The sequence below is a fragment of the Abramis brama genome (assembly GCF_963993115.1).
Source record: "Abramis brama genome assembly, chromosome: 7".
Lineage (NCBI taxonomy): Eukaryota > Metazoa > Chordata > Actinopteri > Cypriniformes > Leuciscidae > Abramis > Abramis brama.
Window position 1 is genome coordinate 12561897 of NC_139969.1, and position 23125 is coordinate 12585021.

The window sequence follows — 23125 nt, forward strand, 5'->3', positions numbered from 1 at the left end:
GCCACAACTTTTTGTATTTTCAAAATACTAGTTTTTAACATCAATAACTTTAAATACATGAAATAAAGGGACATGTTTTTTTGTTTGGTTTTTTTTGTTTTGTTTTTTGCGCACACATGTAAGACCTTGAACTAATATGTGGAAACAAAACAAATAAGATCACTGGCTTTTTTTAAAGTCTGTTTGATAAAATCAATAAAACATTTTTGCATATAAGACAATTGTGATTCATCAAGTCAAAAGTTGTATCTCATTTGATGTTGAAATGTGTAAATAAGCCAAAATCAAATCACATCCTCATTTCTGATGTCAGCCTTTCACTTTGTCTAAAATTTAACCAGAGAAAGATCTGGAAACTTTGGTAGACTAACATGCTAATGGACTGTGTATATTTGAACTTAATTTGACTCTGACCTTTGCTTCACTTCATGTTCTGTCCTCACATCATGTCAAAGTCTAAAACAGGCAAACAAACATACAACACCAAAAAATGTGACATCCGTACTGAGAAAAAAAAAATATATACCAAAATTTAAAAGACATTTATTTCATACTAAGTATTCTACAATCCATTAACATAATTACTGACATATCGCTTGAGACCTACTGATGGAGTACTTCTTTATTGTACAATGCATATTTCTCAATATTAAGCCTATAATGTGCCACTATTATTAAGGATATGATGACTGTATAATATTTGTCTTTAAATGCAAGATATTTAAAGTGTACCTAAAATACACCAGTAGTTCCATTTTAGCACAATCAAATACACTTATGTATCTTTAGTTGGACCTCAGCACTATTTCTGGATAACTAAAGTGCATTAAGTACAAAATTAGTTGTTCCAATTTAGCAGACTTTAAGTATAACAATTTAGAATACCAAAAGTGCAATTGCAGGGTATTTAAGTACATACATATGTAAATGTGTTTGTAGCATACTTAGCATAAAATAAATGTATTTCAAATTTAGGTATACCCTAGTGAAAAAAGTATACTTTATTGTATTTGAAATATATTCCCTTTTTCAATAGTACATTGCAAATATACTAACAAAAAGTGTAGAGATTTTTAAATATATTAAAAGTATATTTGCATCATGCTTTTACCTATTTTCACAATGCAACTTTTAACACACTTTAAAATAATTATACTTAAGTATATTTTAGGAAAATGTATTTTAGAAAAATATACTTGAAATGAAAATTTAAAAGTGTATTTATTTGCACTTTATTTAAAAAATATTTTAGGTATATTTTAAATGTGTGCTGGAAATAATCATTGTAACAATGCATTGAAAGTATACTTTCAAAACACATTATAGTATACAATAGTATTTTGTACTAAGTGTAGCTAAGTATTATTTGTCTATTAATGTGCATTTGTTATTGAAGACAAAGTGTGCAATTTCTAGCATACACTGTCTGCGCCGATATCCTTTCCCGATCCATATATATGTATGGATATATATGGATATATGGATCAGGAAAGGTCCATGAGCCAGAACTCGAACTCGGGTCTCCCGAAGCACAACGGCTATATATATACAGTGTAGCGTGTATATATATATATATATATATATATAAATAAATAAATATAAAAAAGTTATGCTTTACTACAATTTAATTACAACTAAAATATACTTAGTATAAAATTAGTTGTTTCAAAATAGCAAACTTCAAGTTAACAAATCATTAACACACTTGAAGTATACTAAATTAGTCTGGCTGCAAGTATACTTAGCATATATATATATATATATATATATATATATATATATAATTTTTTTTTTTTTTTTCTTGCAGGGTAGTCATTGAAAAATCTTGAACATTCATTTTCTCAGTAACATTTTCTAAGTAACACTTTAAAACCTCAACAAATCTGGCTTCACTAATTTGAACTGCAAGTACACAAGCATTCACAGAATATTTTTGGTAATAAAAATAAAAAATAAATAATAATAAACTAATAAAAATAGTTTTTTTAAAACTATTTTACTTTTACAATGTAAAAAAAGATTACATAACATTGTCAAATTACATAACCAATCAACTACAGCACACAGACTGGCTTTAACTGACCTCCTCTGCTTTGGTCCAGGTTTAATGTCTGTTGATGTCTGTCATGTGAGCCACAGAATGACATATTAGTGTAGTTGATCAGATACTGTAACTGAACATCGAAGGGCTTCACTCAGGACTCATGTGAGTCATATGAACTGAAAAACGTGCACTCTATTAGAAGACAACTCGCACCAGACCCAGCCTTAACATCATGAGACCTGCAGGACTCTCATTATCTCTGTGGGAAACACGGGATGCGTATTATGGGTATTATTAATGTTGCACATCGTGTGTCTTTATTTGGGTCTGGTAACAAAAGCCCGGTTTCTGAAACTACTCAATGTAACATTGTTGAAGCAATTTACAGTTTTAGTTTTGTTTTGTTTTTATTGCTTTGGCGCAATTTTCACAAGCGTTATATTTTCAAAATTCTTAGTACTAATATCACAACAGATTATCAAAAGTGCACTTTTTTCCCAAGACATTTCAGCATGTATTCAATTGTGTTAAAACAATACACAAAATCACAAAGTATCCTTTTCACAACACAAAATAAGTGTTTCATCTATATAAACATTTAATTCACAACTGCCTTTCATAATGCTATTACAGTCAAACTTTTCATTTGCATCTCTTTTTATTCAGTTTAATACATTTGTTGTAATATTATTTAATCCAACTGATCATAATGGTAATCAGTTAATCATTTGGTACATTTATATTCTAGATATAGTTTCTTGTTTGCCATTTCTGCAGATAACCAAATGTAATTAATTATTTTTACATTATAATTATCATAATATTGATCTTAGATGATAAACACTATGACCAGTGTGTGTGTGTGTGTGTGTGTGTGTGTGTGTGTGTGTGTGTGTGTGTGTGTGTGTGTGTGTGTGTGTGTGTGTGCGTGTGTGTGTGTGTGACACAGACATATTTGTGAACATAATAGAGTACAATCAATGACAGTACAACATCAGATCAGAGATGCATCAGAAGGGAGACAGATGGAATTAAATACAGAGTTTTACATTACAGTGTGTAATACTTACTGTTCTTCATAACACCTTTTGATAACACACTGAATAGATACTATAACAAACATTATGTATTTTATGTTACGTAAGTTATGTATAAGTGTATTTTCTAATGTGGCATCTGTATCCTTTACTGTATTTTAGCAACAAGGGTGATTTGAAACATATATATTGCATTGTTTGCTATTTAATCAACTGATTGTTAAAAGTACTAAATTGAAAGAAGATCATACTGTTGTGTTTCAGTGATTAACCAAATGTTCTCATTACATTTTAATCTTGTGTTTTGAAACAATGATTATGTGGACTGAAAATTTATATGGGATTAGGATTTGAAAAAATGAATCTGTGTTACAAGTGTGATCAGTTTGGATTTTTGAACAGTTTTGAAAATGTACACCTTGTGAAAACAGTAGTGAATAAAAAAACTGTAGTTGTGTGAAATGTAACCTCAGGTGGCATCATGTTCACATGCTTATCAGTTCTTTGTCTCTATTTTTTTTTTTTTTTTTAATGAATCTAAATTGTTACCTCAAATGATAATAAAGTACTTCAATTTATTTTAGATTTTTATGAACCATTCACCTAATATGGATGGATGGATATACAGTCTGACTATCATGAGCTTGGAATGTGCACAACTGCCAATTTCCATATTTTTCCATACCTTTATCCATTACTGTAATTATTTAGCATATTCTGGTCATCTTATAAATCTATTTCCATTTTTGTAGTGGCCCACACATTTTGACTTCAGAATTATAATAGGTTTTTATTGACCATGTAAGATTGCTCATAATGAATTTTATTTTCCATTTGTTGGTATCAGGATTAAATAAGAAAAAAATAATATAAATAATAATAAAAGCACCTATGGAAAAATCAACATTTAACTGTGAAATTATGTGTTATTTATTTACTGTATTATTGTTGTAATACAAAACAACAGTTAAATATTGTTAACAAGAATAAATAGTTTAGTTATTTAAAAAACACTAAAATTAAATGCTCAGACTAGGTCAAGCAAGTTTTCTTCTTGTGATGTTTGGAGTGACTGACCCTATACAGATCAATCTAATTTTAGAAACCTTATCTATATGTTAAACAAAGTTCTTCTGCTGACCATAGCTAGATGTTTATGCATGGTTTAATAGCTGATTTAAGTCATGACTTAGTTAAATACATTAAAGATTCCGACACTGCATTTCAAAACAATTTCAGCAATAGCTAGAAAGAGAATGGAAATGAACTGCATGTCTGATGGTGAACTTTGTTCCCTTTGGCAGTATGGGTTGGAATAATGTGCTGCACAGTTAATCATGGACCTATTTTAGATTGCTAAATAAGAGTATGTACGATCTAATAGATTTCAAGGTGCTGCGCATCAAACTTTTATTGCAGTTTTCTTGTGACCGTTCTCATAGCATGACACGGAAATGACACTAAGCTGATAATATATTTATTTTACTTATTTAGGACAATTTTGCCAGTTTGTTTGGTGCCTTCCTCCTCATATTTCCTCCATCATCATCATCTCTCCACTGTAATTTTAGCTGAAATGCAAAACAAAAAGCCAAAAAAAAAAAAAAAAAAATCAGTTCAAATGCACAATTAAACTTTGCTGAAATCACAGTTGCTGATTCTGGTATGAGGTCCTTGATTGATGACCTTATCAGGTCATCCTAATTTGAGGTCATTGTTCTTGCAGTTGCATTTGGTCTTGTGAATGGCATGCCTTATCTATAAAAGAAAAAAGCGGTCATAAGTCAGCCATCTAAACAATTTTAACTCTATAAAGGGGGAAGACCCTGTCTGAACCACTTTTTTATTGTATTTCATTAGGTTGGCATGCCAAAAGAAATTAGATTTTCTATGCACATGATCTGGAGCTTGTACAATTGTAGCTCTAATCTTGAAACCAAGAGGAGTGTGCATTTTATTCAGCTATTTAGTAAGGAAACCAAATTTTCTTATAAGGGATGCTGTAACTCTTGTCAGCAGACAGACACGGGTCTTCATTCATTTACATAATACAGTGTTCCCATTCCTTTTGACATATGCATTCCAGAACTTTTTCATGCATTTGTGATTTCTAGATAAGGATTTTTATTTTATAAAAATTATTTTATAGAGATTGCACTCACATAGAGACACTTGTAGTCAAATAAATTTTGTAGAACTGAGCATAAACAAAATCACAGCCTATTATGCAGTTTAAATAACATGACCTCGTAGATTTCCCTGATTTGAATCACATTTGAACAAATTCCCTGGTATGTTCTCCAAAACCAACTCAGATCTGATATTAATTGGCCTACTTTTTTGTCAAACAGATAAAAAAAATGGATATAAATATGACGCTGTAGTAGGCCTGTTAAAGTAATCTTATTTAACGTTATAATATAATAGCAGTATAGTTGTATTCTCCATATAAACAAATGTGCAAATATTTGTCTTCTTAACCTCTAAAAACGGGATAAATCAATATTTACGATTTATCAATCGCAAGATCATGTGAAAGGAGCATGATAGGGCGGGGCAAAAAGCGTCACGCCGACCCCGACCAATCGTGGACTCTGTTTTGCGGTTTCTGATTGGCTCGTAAATAGCGACTCTTGTGTCCATCTCAGTCAGCTCTCCAGCCTCTGAATCAGTGGCACTATCGATTCTACACGGATTTAGCTCCACAAAAACCGCGTCCCCTGCAACCACAACTTAGAAATCAGATAGCTGTCTGTGTTGTTTATAAGAAAAGAACGAGATAAATTAAAAGCGAACCCGTCAGAGGCAAAAAAGAGGCATCTGCGCACATTGGCAGCCGTTAGCGGGCTGAGCTAGCCGCATCGCGCGACGCATTTCGCCCGCGAGACATCGGGCTTAATAACTGTGTGCATTATAACCCTCATCCACATCAATTATACGGAGACTGTCCAGCAGAATCGCAGCGGGGTTCGGCGGAGCTGTCCGGCTCTTGCTCGCACTGCAGGCCTGGTTGTGGGTGCGGAGAATGCTAAAGGATGAGTCAGAGGGACACACTGGTTCATCTCTTTGCTGGAGGGTGAGTAACGTTAACGTTAGCGAGCCTGCACCCGTCTCTTTGACATTTATCCGTTGTAGTTGGGCTTGATTGTTCTTAAAATGTAGCATAAGATACATGCCATTGCAAAAGAACAGGTCGACCATTATAAAATGTCAGATAGATGCTCATTCAACATTGCTGTAAATAATCTAGCTGCCTGTCAGCATGTCTTCATGCAAGTACAGATGATCGGATGCTTTATTTGTGAATGCAAGGTCATGCAACAGATGCATAATCTCTTCTGGTTTTGTCACAGAATCCTCTGGAACCCTCCAGACATGGCCGTTTCATGTTTTGCAGGAAGTGCTGTTTCTTTGATGCTTTTCACTCATGTTTTTTTTTTTTTTGCTATGCAGAATGAGATCAGAGACAGGAAAAACTCGAGGATGCTCGTTGAATGAATGTGAACCTGTAGCATATTTCTGTTTCCTGTAGCAAATCAGAGGCTTTGTCGTAGGCCTGTGGTTTCAACTGTCAGTTTGATGCTGGATGTGTGACACGGATCTCTCTAGTATAGTACGGCTATTTTTGACTCCATTCTCATTCCTGCATGTCCCTGGCTCCTCTTTTGCACTCCGTGAGGCCCATAGAAACATCATTTTCTTCTTAGTCTGTAAATCAAAGGTTGCTGCCTCACCAATTTTCATAATCAGAAATGAGGGGAGTGTATCGCTCTTTAACAAGCTCATATCTCTGAAGGTCACTTGATGACTCCGACCCATGAGGGCGATAAGAGGTCTAACAACAAGTAGCTTCTAATAACGTGCTGATCATATTCCTACAATGAGTTTAAAGAATTTTGTTGCATATGGTGTTGGTGGGAATGTTTTCAGAATAGCTCATTCATACATTTTCTGTGGCATGTCAATATAACTATGAGTTGTATCTAGAAGTATAATTGTGAGCAGTGAATAGATCACCTGCCACTGGAAACAACTGTGAGAAACAAATTGATGGTTCTGTGAAACAGATAATTACTCAAAGGAGAATCCCTTTTGTGCATGGCAATAACAGTTTTTATAAAGCTTTGATAACCCTCCAACTATGCAATTGTTCCTTTAAATGGGGTGTTGACCAATAACATTTACTTTAATGGTTAAAAAAATATATCTATATTTTTTTTTGTATTATCAGTCGATATTGGCTATTAGTCATCAAAAAAACTTTTTTTTTGGCTATTAGTCATCAAAATAATTTTTTTTTTTTTTAAATTAATTTAGCACCAACTTGACAGTGATAGATTATGGCAGATTTAACCCTTAAAGGGCACTATCTCTAATTTCAACAGAAATGTATAATCTCAACAGAGAAACCTTTTCATAGTTCCCATAACTAATGGTGGAAGAATCCACTTTTTGGTGTGTTTTTACTGCAGGACCTGAGAACAATTTTAGTTCTAGGAATGCCTTTTAGGGGAACTAAATTAGCTCCTACTTAAAGGACAACTCCGGTGAAAAATGAACCTAGGAGTAATTAACACATGGTTACCGAGTCGATCGTTCCCTGGGATGCGTTTTCATGAAAATCGGATGCAAAGAGTTTTATCTCTAAAAACAGAGTAGCTTATAACGCTAGTATATGGGGCACAGAGTAAGTAAAGGTAAATCGCTAGTTAATACCACTAACAAGGCTCAAAATAGCCTCACACTAACACGGTAGCATAATGAGGGTCCCTACATGCAAACCGAAGCATTGAGAACTTTGTAACTGTACAGACAGTTTAATAAGAAGATACTTTATAAAGACAGTACATTACGCGTTTACAGACAGGATCCATCTTGGAAAACAGTCTCGACTAATCGAGTCACGAACGCCGTGCTAAGTGAGCTGGTCGATAGGAATTACGTTTGTGAAATCTAAAGTAGCATGGCGTTCGTGGCTCGATTAGTCGAGACGTGTTAATTAACCCCAGGTTCATTTTTCACCGGAGTTGTCCTTTAAGATGGAAACACGAACATGGAAAACAGCGATAAATGGATCAACTCAACACGCTAAGAAGGAAATCCAACGTGACTTTGAAGGCATGGACCAAGCGAAACATGATCATGTATTTCTGCTCAGCTAGCAACATTGGGCATCAACCACACAGCAAACGCTACAATAATCATTTACTTTATTTGTTTAACAGTTCTATCTAATAACGTATCAGATAAGACTGTTAAACAGATTGTAAACTAATGAAGACGTAGAATGTGAGCTCTGTGTGCTCAGGCTCTGACTAAGTCGTTCTCATCGCCGTCAAAATAAAAGTCCTGCACAACAACCAGGGGTGCGTTTCCCGAAAGCATCGTTAGCCAACTGTGGTCGCAAGTTCCCTCGTTACCAATAGAGTTCAATGGACATTGCGATGAACTTGCGACCATAGTTGGCCAACGATGCTTTCGGGAAACGCACCCCAGAGCGACAGGATGTAAAGTGATGGCTTGGGGTCACTTCAAAGTTCCAACTGGTGGTGCGAATGCAACCAGGAAAATGGTCCTAGGGGAACATTTAGTTATTGTACATTTAAAAAATATTGTACATTTACAAAACAAAAGTAAATGTACACATTGCGTCCACGAGTAACATCACAAGTGGTTCTTGTGTGGGACTCGTTAGGCTAGTTTGCTCAGATGACAGTATCTGGGATCTTTTGAGTGGACTTGAGTTTCAATTTGGATCAGGTCCTGTTTATGTGGGCCTGGTTACTTTAGCAAATACTTTTGTTAGTTTACACCTGGGAGTTTCAGCCCTTTGAACACTGTTGTGTAAACCTAAAGTGCAAACTGTTTTTTTGCTTCAAAACTAAACTAATCATTGACCAGGGGACTTCACTTTTGTGGTCACCTTCACATTTGCCTATTTGGTCTTGCATTTCAGAAGAAATGAAATGCAGTTCCTTTCCTCTTTTCCCGGACTACTTCCCTTTTTTCAAAAACAAATCTCTTTAAAAAAATCTAGTGGAATTTTTCTAAAAGGCCTCTGCAGAGCTTTTTTGTAGGAGTGGCAAATGGGTTTTGCTCGTGAAGTCGGCATGATCGTTCTGTTCATCGGCCAACTAGAGAGAGAATGAGTGAGAGAGTCAGTGTGTAAACCTTAGCAGCAACAAACCAGAGGGCTGCATATCTGGGGCAAAGTTCGCAGCTGCTCACTGTATGTGTCTTTTAAAAGGTGGCACAAAAAATAGACCTTCAGAGGTTTAGAACACGATAATTCAATTCTGAGGTCAGCAGGTTTAGCTTGTCAACATTGAGTGCTTCCTTGTCAACTTTATGCACACATAATAAAAGAAGAACAATGTGTTTGAGGTTTGTTTTATTAGTTTGATTGACTGGTGTCTTGTCAGACCTTTGACATTTAGTGACATAATTAAAGGTATCTTGTTGGTAGTCAGTTTTGATGCTTTTAAAAGTTAATTAGTGGAAACTCATCAACTGAGAAGTGTCTGGTTTGTATGCTATTGCATGCAAGTTGTTTTTTGGTTTTGTTTGTGGGTCTTGTCCAGGACTAACCTCCTGATTATTTGCATGTGGGGCTAACCTTTTTCTGCTCCCCCTAGTGCACACAAGCCAATACATGTTAAACTTGACCCACATACAGACAAGTCTAATCATCATGCATGTCAGTGGAAGGAAAAATGCTCTGGCACTTAAAATGTAACACACTTTTATGCCAGCAGCTTATTTTTCATTCGTCCTAGAGGATTGTGCTTTTTTGGATCTAGTAGTTTTTTTTTCTTGACATAAGCAAAATCGCTGTATACACACTAAATAAAATGCAGCCTTGGTGAGCATGAAAGGTGTCAAAAACTGTTTTATGTTCAAAAACATAAAAAATAAAAAAAACATACAGACTCTAAAATTTTGAACAGCAATGTATGTAGATTAATATTACTGTTTATTGATGTGTATTGTTAAATTGTGTACAAATTAAAATGGTTAAATATCATTCTTGCTTATGCACATTTATTAAAAAAACAGTGTGGATTGTACTGTATTTTACTTCTTGCTCTAAACATTTTAAAATAGTTTAAAAAAGGTGATTTTTCTTTTTTTTTTCCAGTGGCAATTAAGTTATTCAGTACAAAATATATTGCGTGAATAATAAATCATTTTTCTCTCTCTCTCTCTCTCTCTCTTTCTCTCTCTCTCTCTCTCTCTCTCTAGCTGTGGTGGCACTGTCGGTGCAATATTGACATGTCCATTGGAGGTGGTGAAGACGAGGCTGCAATCTTCTTCGGTGACTCTTTACATCTCTGAGGTTCAGCTCAGCACTGTGAATGGGGCCAGTGTGGCCCGTGTGGCCCCGCCCGGGCCTCTGCACTGTCTCAAGTGAGTACTTCAAAACCCAACCTGGCAAAACCTGGTTTATCCTGCTCCAGGGCATTTAAACCAGTGTTGTGATCGTTTCAAAAACAACACGTGAAAACTGGCAAAAACGCTGCAGTATGTTTCTATAGAACATAACACTTATTGGTACCATAAACACTACTTAAGCTTTTGTTTAAAGGAGCTTGACCATCAACAGTTCTAGACTTTGAGCTTACAATCAAAGCTGTTCTCTGTTCTGTTTCTCTGTGGATCTGCAAATTACAACCATATGTATTAGAGGTCGACCGATATTGGATTTTACTGATACTGATAACTAAGTTGGGAAGTACCTGCCGATAACCAATTAATTAACCAATAGTTTTTACAAATGAAACTGAATGAAAACAATTGGAAATTCGAATATTTTTCTGTTAGTCTGCGTTTACATTGCTTAGAATCATTTATATTTGGATGTCACTTCCAAAACTTTGCAGCGTGTACATGGCTGTTGGCCCTCTTAGCAGCATGAAATATAAAACTTTTATTCAAATTCTGAATGGGTTATAAAGCACACAAAGAGTGTTCCCTTTTTTAATAACTAAAAAGCTGTCACTCATCTCAGTTCATCACAATATTACAAAGTTCCGTCATAATCAAGCAGTTTACACCGAATTTACACCGACTGCACAATAACTCTCTTATTTGCATCATGTCTACACTTTGTTTGTTAAAATAAGAGGATTCAAGACCACGCATAACTCAGCACCGTACAAAAACTATGGCGTTTTGAGCAGCAAGTGGATTCTGACCAACTTAAATACATCTGATTGGCCATTGCATTCAAGAGATCAACAGATATGTCTCTGTGATAGGCTACATTGCTCAACGCTGCAAAATACATTGTAAATAGACACCTTTGACGCTCTCCAGAGCATAAACACAAATACGCACTGGAGCATTTGCCAAATATGTTTCGCCAATATGAATTTTTTTAGTTTTCACTGAGGGTGCTCTTGCTTTCAATTGAGGATGCTTTGAACCAGCATTCTCACATCACTAGCTTTAAATATGCGACTTAGCTGGCTAACGAATCCATAGGCCTGCCCAGCTAGATATATAAACAAATACAAATAGATCATAACAATCATGTCATTTAAACATTAGTTTCAGATTTTGTGTGTATTTTTGTCATATTGTTCCAATCGTTTGAAGTACTAATAATGTTCACGTCCTCTTCAGCCATGTCGGCAAATTTTATTCACTGTTCTCTACTAAAGCAACTAGTCAACAAATGAATCAATGCAAAATATGACATCATGTTCTGTAGTGTAGTGTATACATACCTTTTCCTTTTCAAAGTTTTAAGTTCGCATATGACGTATTCTGTTATCAAAATAAACACCAGCAAGGTAGAAGGCACCTTTCTCAGCTGAATATGCAAAAGCGATATATCGTTGACATCTAATCTGTAGTGAACGTAGAGGCAAGAAAGTCAATGAAGAAAGAAAGATGGATAATGTTTCTCAATGCCAGCAACATACCTTCATCTGCCTTTGTTCTGCTAACATGGTTGCTGGCTTACCACGAAGGGCAATTAAATTGCTTTCATAACTGTTATTGGCTATTATGTTGTAAAAAAAAAAAGTTATATACTAAATTCATACATTTTAGAGACTTCATACATTCTGTTTCTATTATGTGGCTCTTTGAGAGTAGTCTTAGTAGTCTTTATGAGTGCTCTATGGGCCACATGTGCTAGTATTTTGCTAGTCTGGCAAAATGTTGCAATGCTATGGTTTCTGGGTGTAGCCTTGCTGTCTTTTCCTGAATTAGAATCACTTTTTTTGGCCTCTGGCAAGCAGTGGTATACAGGCCTATTGTATTACTCCAGAATCAGAGGGAGAAAAGATTGAAAAGTAGGTCAGAAGAAAATGAGTCGCAGATGCTGTTAAAAAAAAAAAAAAACCTTTGAAAGAAGAATTCTAGAAAAGTCTTGTCCAATTCCAAGCAAAATATTGACTTTCCACCTAGTCTGTATAATGCTGGTCAGCACGACCCCATCTCTGGATTTGTTGAATGCTCTTAACCTCTTTTTAGTTGATCTGAATTACACATTCAGAGGCCTAGGCTATTTGACTGCTGTCTGTATAGCTAAAACAGTCATACAATTAAGCACAGCAGACAGCACTGATTAAGGTACAGCTTGGCATTGGTTCTCCCAATTACTTACTTCGTCTCAAACCCTTTAGTTGGTCTGGATAACTTATTAAACATGGTGCAGCAGTGTTGAATGTTATGGCAACAACATGTTACATTGTTAAATCTTCCATTATTAACGATCACCATAATGGCAAGGTTGCAACATGGTTACATATACTGTTCTAACTTTCTCTATTTTTCTCAGGTTAATACTGGAGAAAGAAGGTCCTCGCTCACTCTTTAGGGGCCTGGGGCCCAACTTGGTGGGAGTGGCTCCATCCAGGTATGACCCATATGCAAAAACACAAATGCTATAGAGTGCAACAGTGGCCGCCCACTTTTTCAGCGGCCTTGTTTCTGGAAGTGTTTATCCCATTCATTCTTCCCATTTAAAAAAAAAAAAAAAAAAAAAAAAAATCTCTGTTAAAGAGTTTTAAACCATGAACAAAACCGACTAGCTACAAGGTGAATCACAACATTACTGATGCAGTGTGTAACTTTTTATTTAAACACCCATGTCGGAAGACATATTCAATAGTGGTTCAGGGAGACTCTAATAGACTCTAAAGAGTGGTTCCACTCTCCCATTGTCAAATAAAGATCTCTGACAAAAATTATTGCTACTCTTGGTGAAAATAAATGTTGTGATTAGGCATGTGACGGTATAAAATGTTCATGTTGCTATAATTGCTGAAGCTTTTAAAAAAGTGTTGTCACTATAACAGGTTTAATAAAAAAAATTCTTGTAACAAAAAGAACTGAATATTTAAATACAATAAACCAATACACAAAAATTCATAAAGTAAACATGTTTCAAACAGATTAAAGTGCAAAAGAATTCTAAAGAACAGTAGTTAACACTTTACAATAAGGTCTCATTAGTTAACGTTAATGCAATAACACATTAACAATGAGCAACGGCTACATTTGTTACTGAAGTTATTATTCTTTGTTAAAGTTAGTTAAAAAATACAACTGTTAGTTCCTGTTAGCTCAGATCAATTAAATAATACAGTTACAACTTTTGATTTTAATAAAGTGTTATTAAATGTTGAAATTAACATTAACTAAGATTAATAAATGCTTTAGAAGTATTTTTAGAATTAACAATATCGTGCATGTTCATTATCGTGATATACCGTATTACTGTATTACTGTACACATGTCTAGTTGTGATGTTGCATAATGTTGTTGAAACAATGCCATGACGAATGCACTCTAAAGCAGGGTGGGAATTATACCGCGGCCACGCGGCCATGGCCGCCGTTGCCCTACACTTTGGCCTTCATGCCCCGTGAAAAAAAAATCATCGTACGGCCACAGTGGCCTGTGTGCCCTGGCCCTGTCCAAGTTCCACCCAAGTAGTCTCTGAACTTCATTTAGTTTGTGGATTCGCGCAGGTGCAGTGTCATAATCACATCGATGATCTCACGCATCAAAACAGCAGTGCAAGAAGCATGTAACGTCAGCACCAACAGAAGAACGACACTCTGTTGTCGACACTGGTGCATAGATATATACACTAGATTTCGCCTTGGCTATGGCATTCGTTCCAGGCGGGAAGGAAGTCGACCGGAAGTTGAAGCCGGCCGCGTGCCACCATCTTGTAGCAGAACTTCACCTGCAGTTAGCATCCCATTGACTCCCATTCATTTTGGCGTCACTTTGACAGCGAATAACTTTACATCTGAGGCGTTTGAAGACTCCATTTGTCCATTATTTATTTCTAAAGAAACACGACAATGTATAAAATGCTCCATTACCTTGTAGCTTATGTTATGGCCCCGTAGAAGCAGTTTTTGTAAAAGTAGGCTAACGATTGCGTCATAACCACGCGACTCTCTGTCGCACAGTAGAGAGATTACCGTATGGACGGGAGGAGAAGCTCGCGGGCAATCGGGGGGACGTGGAGGCAAAATGACAATATAATTAATCAGAATACCTAGCAAAAGTTGCTCCTGCTCCAAGCTCATGGACAGCTCCTACTCACACTCTCCGTCTCTGCAAGATTCGGAAGGGAATGATTCAGATTTCTCTTGGCACAGCTACTAGAAGACAGACGGGTTGCTCACGTGGTCCGTGTAACGCTTTGCTCGGTTTGAGTCTGCGCGTCAGGAAAGGAAGTGCTAAGAAATCGCTAAAAATGGGCTTCACTTGTCTCAATTGAGATCCAATGAGATGGCTCTGTCCACTTCTTATACTGTCTATGATTCGTTCATGAACTGCCGTAGCCAAGGCGAAATCTATATGTCTATCTATGCACCAGTCTGCGCACACGTCACACAGCAGGAAGCGCAGGCGCCCTCAGATCACTTGGACGTCGCTGTGTTACAAGAGGTAAAAACGATATAAATACTGTTCGTTTTCTCACACAAACCGCTCGTTTCGTGTCTTAGGCCATCAATGTGTACTTACGATGGGGAATTGTTTAATTTGGACGATGTGGAATTGTTTTAATTTGGACTCTGTGGATGGCTGCTCTTTGAGACCGTGACCATAGACCTGCATTATATGACTGACAGACAAGAACGGTTTGACCTAAAAATATCAAAATCTATTTGCTAGTAGATAAGTGCCCTTTTCAGAAAAGGGCCCTATGCAAGGTTCCAGAGGTAACGGCGTCGGCGCACTGAAGCGTTTTTTTTTTTTAATAGTTCAAAGTTACTATAAGATTTAATGTTATTACCTTGACAAACTATAACTTACATCATTAAAAAGATATAAGTCTCACGTTTCAGTATTTGACCACTATTGTATTCTGGGAAATTTATATTGACAGTTATGTCTTAATTTGTGTCAGGAGTTATGAAATGCAAAAATGAGTCGATACCTTTAATATGAATTATGAGCGTCAGACGCTCCCATTCATAAAAAACTCCTGTGCTGTCGTCATGAAAGCGATTCACAAAACAACGTCCCTCACGGCTTTTAGCTCAAAAGTGTGCAGATTTGGAGAAATATTGATATATTCTCAATTTACATAAGATTTCTATTGACAGGAATAATATTTTATTGAATTTATAGCCAAATGCGTCGATGTAATCATTATGAGCGCTGTATACTGATGTGCTGTGTTTTCAATTCATACCAGCAGCCTGAGGGCGCTCTGCTGAACATTATAGTCCATATTTGAAACACATGAAGAAGAGCGTTCGACAATGCAGTAAATTATTAATTTATTGGCATTTGTGTTGTTTCTGAATGCTTTTATTGGCATTTGTGTTGTTTCTGAATGCTTTTATTGGCATTTGTGGTGTTTCTGAATGCTTTTATTGGCATTTATGTTGTTTCTATTGTTGTGTGAGGGTGTATACCTTCTGGATGTAATGGTGCTCTCTCTCTCTCTCATTAAAAAATGTTTTTTTTTATTAACCCTTGTGCATCGTTTAAATTTACAACCTTTCGTTATGTTTGTGGCTGAAAACAGCCACTACTTTAAACTGCTGTAAAAATGTATCAGATAAATATTTGTTTCAAATTTTTTTGCATAAATCTATTAATCAGCCTCAGTCCTGCTCAAAAATACTAAATGTTTAAAAAAAATTCAGGATTTTAACTCTTTAATTGCCAAATTCGTAAATGATGTCACTGATTTGGGGGAAAAAAAACACAAAATGACTAATTTTCAATATAAAATGTGATTGTGGACTGGATTTTTTTTTACCTTTTATCACAGTCTTGGACATGTCAAAGATCAGAAACAACATTAGTTTTGATGCATTGTTAGTTTTTGTGCAGCATCAGATTTTAACTTTTTCTCCCTCATTTACTGTTCGTGGCTGTTTTTGCCCCATTGACTTCCATTATAACCACATTTTTTGATTGCAAAGCCATGACACCATATAATCATGCATTTTTGATTGTTGGTGGTTTTCCCTGTTGGGAAGAGGTAAAATTTGTAATTTTTACTGTTGATAACCAGGTGGAACCATTAACCCTTTAGATAGGCCTGTGCAAAAAAAAAGCTTAGTTTCTGGCTTTTACATGGAGTGTATATGGAGTATAATAGCATAATAAAGTGTGTGTGTGTGTGTGTGTGTGTGTGTGTGTGTGTGTGTGTACTCACCTTGATGCGTCTGAGAAAATCAAAATATGCACCTCAGCTCTCAGAACTACATGGAGTAAACAAAAACAAAGTAAGTGTATTTATGCATCTGCTGCCTTTTGATGGTGAGAAATGCAGACTAAACAAATACAAAGCAAGTGGATTTAAACACTTGCATGCAAGCCTGCTGGTCATTTGATGGTGAGAAGAGCAGCAAGCAACATGAGAAAGGGCTTGACTTGTAGTGAAGTTTCAGAGATGATTATGCAGCCTGACCCCTCCAGCGAGCTGCACGATGTATCGTCTTCTCCCTCTGACACCACAGACTCTGGAGAGTCAGATCCTGATTTGGATGTGGCACCCTCATCATCCTCTCTAGCTTCCACTGAAGGCGAGGAGGATTCGGAGGATCCTGGATCTGGGTGGATTGGGAGAAATGGCGAAGTGTGGTTTTCAGTCAACTCCCTTTCTTCAGCCTGTCAGAGGCGTGACTCCAGGGCCGACGCGCTATGCCATCGCAAGGATCTAGAACATGAATTCTGTGTTCAACGGATTCGTTTTTTTACTGAGGAGATGATTGACCTCATTGTCAGCATGACCAACCTCCATGGGCGCCGCACAATGAGAAACGGGGTGGACTCCACAGATCTCCGTGCCTACATGGGGGCTACTGATTTTGGCTGGCGTCTACAGGTCCAGAGGGGAGTCCACACGTTGCCTGTGGGATCATCGCCTTCCCCTCCTATTTTTACTCCGTAAAAGACAGATTGAACACAGAATCCATGTTCTGGACGCTTGCGATGGCATAGCACGTCGGCCCTGGAGTCACGGGAGTTGGCAGGCTGAAGAAAGGGAGTTGTCTCCGCGTTGGTGGAAAACCACACTTCGCCATTTCTCCCAATCCACCCAGATCCAGGATCCTCTGAATCCTCCTCGCCTTCAGTGGAAGCTAGAGAGGATGATGAGGGTGCCACATCCAAATCAGGATCTGACTCTCCTGAGTCTGTGGTGTCAGAGGGAGAAGACAATACATCGTGCAGCTCGCTGGAGGGGTCAGGCTGCATAATCATCTCTGAAACTTCACTACAAGTCAAGCCCTTTCTCATGTTGCTTGCTGCTCTTCTCACCATCAAATGACCAGTAGGCTTGCATGCAAGTGTTTAAATCCACTTGCTTTGTATTTGTTTAGTCTGCATTTCTCACCATCAAAAGGCAGCAGATGCATAAATACACTTACTTTGTTTTTGTTTACTCCATGTAGTTCTGAGAGCTGAGGTGCATATTTTGATTTTCTCAGACGCATCAAGGTGAGTACACACACACACACACACACACACACACACACACACACACACACACACACACACACACACACACACTTTATTATGCTATTATACTCCATATACACTTCATATAACTCCATGTAAAAGCCAGAAACTAAGCTTTTTTTTGCACAGGCCTATCTAAAGGGTTAATGGTGCCACCTGGTTATCAACAGTAAAAATTACAAATTGTACCTCTTCCCAACAGGGAAAACCACCAACAATCAAAAATGCATAATTATATGGTGTCATGACTTTGCAATCAAAAAATGTGGTTATAATGGAAGTCAATGGGGCAAAAACAGCCACGAACAGTAAATGAGGGAGAAAAAGTTAAAATCTGATGCTGCACAAAAACTAACAATGCATCAAAACTAATGTTGTTTCTGATCTTTGACATGTCCAAGACTGTGATAAAAGGTTAAAAAAAATCCAGTCCACAATCACATTTTATATTGAAAATTAGTCATTTTGTGTGTGTTTTTTCCCAAATCAGTGACATCATTTACGAATTTGGCAATTAAAGAGTTAAAATCCTGATTTTTTTTTACACATTTAGTATTTTTGAGCAGGACGGAGGTTGATTAATAGATTTATGCAAAAAAAAATAAAAAAAATATTTATCTGATATATTTTTACAGCAGTTTAAAGTAGTGGCTGTTTTCAGCCACAAACATAACGAAAGGGTAGTAAATTTGCCCACAGTGTACTGTTGAGTTTTTGAAAAATTTCAAAGCATTTTCCCAAAATATGTGTCAAAATAAGATTTGTCACCAAAAATCATTCCATTTGCTGAAACACAGAGAAAGTTATGGCCAAATTTAGACTAGAAAATACCCCATAGTGGATGAAAACATCCCCAACAGCACATAAGGGTTAAAAAAGTCATAATCCATGTCTTATTCCAAATTAGGATGTTATGCTATCAATCTGAATGGGAAAACCATCGAATTGTATGATGGCCTTTGTGCCCTGTCATATGGCCTTGGTGCCCCTAAAAAAAAAAAAAAGGTGGAGGCCAAATGGCCTTGCCCCTAAAATTACATAATTCCCACCCTGCTCTAAAGCCTGGAACACACCAAGCCAACGCCGACGAACTAGCGCTGATGAAAGCCGCCTGTGTCGTCGCCTCGCGTCGGGGTAAAAAGCTGCACTTGAACACACCGAGAGAACTACTGCCGACTGTTAGCTAGAATGCGCGTTCTGCGCCTGCGTGTAAATGAGACAACTGTCTATTTCTGCAGATATATTAATCTATATTCGTCATTCAAAAAGGGAAACCAACGCTGCCGGCTGCAGATACACAAACCATAAACAAAGCAGTGTGTGCTTTACGTTTTGAATATCAATCCTGCTAAACACTTTCTTTATTCCATTGTCGGAGGAAGTGTAAGAGGAGGGGATTTCTGTTAAGACTACAAGCACTAGTTCCCACCCTTTCAAACCCACCCATAGGGGGTTGGACCTAATGCGCTAACAGACCTATCACAGATCAGTGCCAGTGCGTTTGATTTCACCGGCAGAAACCTGCATGTCCGGCCGTCGAGATCGTCCAAAATGTCCGGGATTCGGCTTTGCTTTCTACGGTCGCCATTCATTGTTTACATGCACACCTTTTGTTTCAGTCTAACTGAATTCATTCCGATTGGTGAATCTGAATGTAGTGTTTACATGAACGCTAAACAAGTGGTCGGTTGATGTGCGTTTTACCATTGCTAAGAAAATACCCGCTCCTCAATGAGAGATAGCCCACGAGACCGGTGCGTCTCACAGGCGCCGCTCATCAGTAATCACGCCACCGCTTTTGCGTTCTACAGTCGCCATTCATCATGTTTACTGTGGCGAGCAGGACGAGGCTAGGGCCGCGGGAGAAAGACGTGAGGCCGGTGGCGTGATCGGTTGATGTGCGTTTTACCATTGCTAAGAAAATACCCGCTCCTCCGTGAGAGATACGAGACCAGTGCGTCTCACAGGTGTCGGTCATCAGTAATCACGCCACCGGCCTCGCGTCGTTCTCCCGCGGCCCTAGTCTCGTCCTGCTCGCCACAGTAAACACAATGAATGGCAACTGTAGAACGCAAAAGCCGAATCCCGGACATTTTGTGCGATGCGATCTCAAAAACCCGGGCAGACTCACGGAGACTAGTTAGCTTTATTGTTTACAACTGCTCTCTAACTGGTAGGCGTGGCTTGGGAGTGGCCTCGTAGAGCAGCGAAGCAAGTGCATTCTGGGAGTTGTTGTCTTTCATCCACATGAGCCAAAAATACATTTTCTGGCTTTTCTCAGTCTAGAAAGCTCCAAATTCAAAAATAATTTCACATTTCTTCTACATAAATGACCCAATTTAAATACACATTCATCTTTCCAGAGGTGGAGTATCCCTTTAAAGGTAAAGCTAATTTAAGTAGTTTGAGGGTGTAGGGAGATGAACTCTACTTCATGAGAGTTCATTTGGTGTGATTTTCTTATTGTGATTCTCTGATTGGTGGAGATTTCTTTGCAGAATCACGGTAAACGTAGCTTTTCACCTGGAATTCCACATGAATATTTAAAAAATAAGTTTAAATAATGTGGTCTGATGGCTTAAACAAAAGCATGTAACAACCTCGTAGCTCACAGTAAGTCTGTCTTTATAAGTTATCGTTCAAAATCAATTTCCCTATAGGGAAAATGAATGGGATTTTTACTTTTGAAACTCAACTGGTTTGTTTTGTGTGTGTGAATTTTGCATCTGCCTATTATTCTTGATATGCTTAAAAGGATCTTTGTTTTGTAAGAAACCTTAAAGGAATAGTTCACTTTAAAATGAAAATTCTGTCATCATATACTCACCCTCATGTTGTTTCAAACCTGTATGAATTTCTTTCTTCTGCTGAACAGAAAGGAAGATATTTAGAATTACAATTATGGAAGTCAATGGGACCCAGAAACTGTCTGTAAAGTGAACTATTCCTTTAATATTAAAGTGTGATACTATAGAAATCTGAGTTTGCAAGCAAGCATGCCCTTCAGAAAATATTAGCTGTAACTCATTTTCTGTCACAAACGTATATGTTTAATTTTTTAAAGTGTTTGGTTTTGGATTTGTGTTCCTCACTGTTTCCTGTTGGGGTTGCTTTATTTCCTCATTGCAGTCAAGATGGAAGAGAAAAAAATGTTCCCCCTCAAACTGTTACATAAGGGCCTGATGGTCATGTCTCATTGCTCTAATCTCAGTGTATCATCATCAGGGGAGTATGTCACTGTCTTATTATGGACTAAACTGGCTATGGGTCCTCTGTTGTTTCACCGCTTACTTCTGGATCGTTTCCACCGACCGTACCAGTACTGTACAGTTCAGTACAGTACGATTCGGAACGGTAAACCCTGATCCAGCTTGCGTTTCCACCGCCAGCTGTACCCTGACTTGATAGGCATGGTGTATGCCGGAAAGTAGCGATCAACGTCATTCTCGCGCATTCCCCTTGTAACATGCGCAAGTGACGATTCTCATATATTTAGTATTGTTTATGAAAGTGATCGCATTCTCTGCTCTGTATGAGTGTATCGACTCATTACCTCCAGTGAATATTCCCTCTCTCCTGTATGAATCAGTTTGTTCATTGACTGCAGTGTGTCATCATTATGCTACAGACTAGCTGCTCTCATGCCCTCATTCACTTGAGCTTTATGTGCATGTCTGTGCAGTTTAATCTCATTTATATTGGTATGTGGGAGATGGTGTTGCAACTAAACCACTTAAAATATCTGTAGTGCAGTTTCATGCTGTAGGAGATGAGTGTGTTTCTCCCCATCTGTGCGTGTGTTTCTCAGCATTCCTGTCCTGTGTGTCCTCTGCCATCACAGCTGGAATGGCTACCTCGTGACCATTTGCATTACATAAAGATTAAATGCACACGTAGGTAGAAAATAACTTGGTTGGCTTGGTATGTGCTTATATTCACATACTGACATTAACTATACACTTTGAGATTGTAAACCATAATTAATTTCAGCGTTTTGATCTGAGATCCAGTTTGAAGTTATGTAACATCCTCCTGTGAAGGTCACGTTATTTCATTCAGATGGCAAAATTAAGCCATGCACCAAACTACAGCCTCATTACTCGCACAGGATTGGCAGATGTTTAGACTGGGATCTGATTGGCTGTCATTCAAACGGAAAAGAGCACTGATTGGCTGTCTTTTTGAAGAGGCGGGAAGAAGCATGTTATAGGCATTTCATCTGGAAACAAATGGCTGCTTAGCTTGTTGGCAGGTCACTCAGTGATGCCTTAAAATTTACTGGTGTGTGTGTGTGTGTGTGTGAGAGAGAGAATTATGTAACCTAGATTAAAGCAAAGGAAAAAACCTTCCCACTGTGGAAGGCTTAACTCCTACATCGGAAATTTTCATTTGAATAATCCTGTTGTTTTTTTTGTCTTCGTGTTTTTCAGCATTTGCCCTGTCTAAGAAAATAATTCTGGTAGATAATACAGGACATGTGATCTGATGAGCATGGCATTCCTCATATCAGTCATATCAGTCATCATATGCAGATTAGAGCACATCAGTCATTTTGTTTTGTTTTGTTTGAAGCTGTATAGACATAATGACATTGTCACCCTAAAGGCACGGGTTTACTTAATTTTCCGTGTTCCACTCCATCTCGAGCGGAACGAGTTTGACACATGCGCAGTACAATTGCTTTTTTATACCCTATCAGACGTCAGAGGGCAGCACTGAGTCGTGTCATTTACAAGACATTCGCTCTGAAGGATAGAAGAAGAAAAGTAGCAGAACTGCCACTACATGCAAGAACCAAAACAAAAGCGATGGAGAAGGAAATGCTACCCTGTTTGACTGTTTTGTATCACTCTTTCCCCACTCTTCTTTGACTACTGCACAGTACATCACAACTGTGCGTATTGCCACCTAGTGGACTCTTCCGTCTCAACATTCACCTTGCGAATGCGCTGTTGTACGCGCACCGTCTGCGCAGATGTCTGCGGACCCTCCCGATGATGAAAATTACATCACATGGACAGTGTGCAGACAACACTTCCCAAAAATATTCATGTGAAAAACAGAACTAAAAATATTTCTTCTTTAA

General features: G+C 37.6%; 1 protein-coding gene across 1 annotated transcript in view; it reads left to right on the forward strand.

The window, feature by feature from the left end:
- The first annotated feature begins 5691 nt into the window (after positions 1–5691).
- slc25a36a (solute carrier family 25 member 36a) overlaps positions 5692–23125 on the forward strand; it is a 29024-nt gene continuing 11590 nt past the window's right edge. Inside the window, exons 1-3 of the mRNA XM_084119310.1 lie at positions 5692–6157; positions 10324–10488; positions 12872–12949. Coding sequence (XP_083975436.1) covers positions 6117–6157; positions 10324–10488; positions 12872–12949 — 284 coding nt within the window. The 5' untranslated portion in view covers positions 5692–6116. The remainder of the gene's footprint in view (positions 6158–10323; positions 10489–12871; positions 12950–23125) is intronic.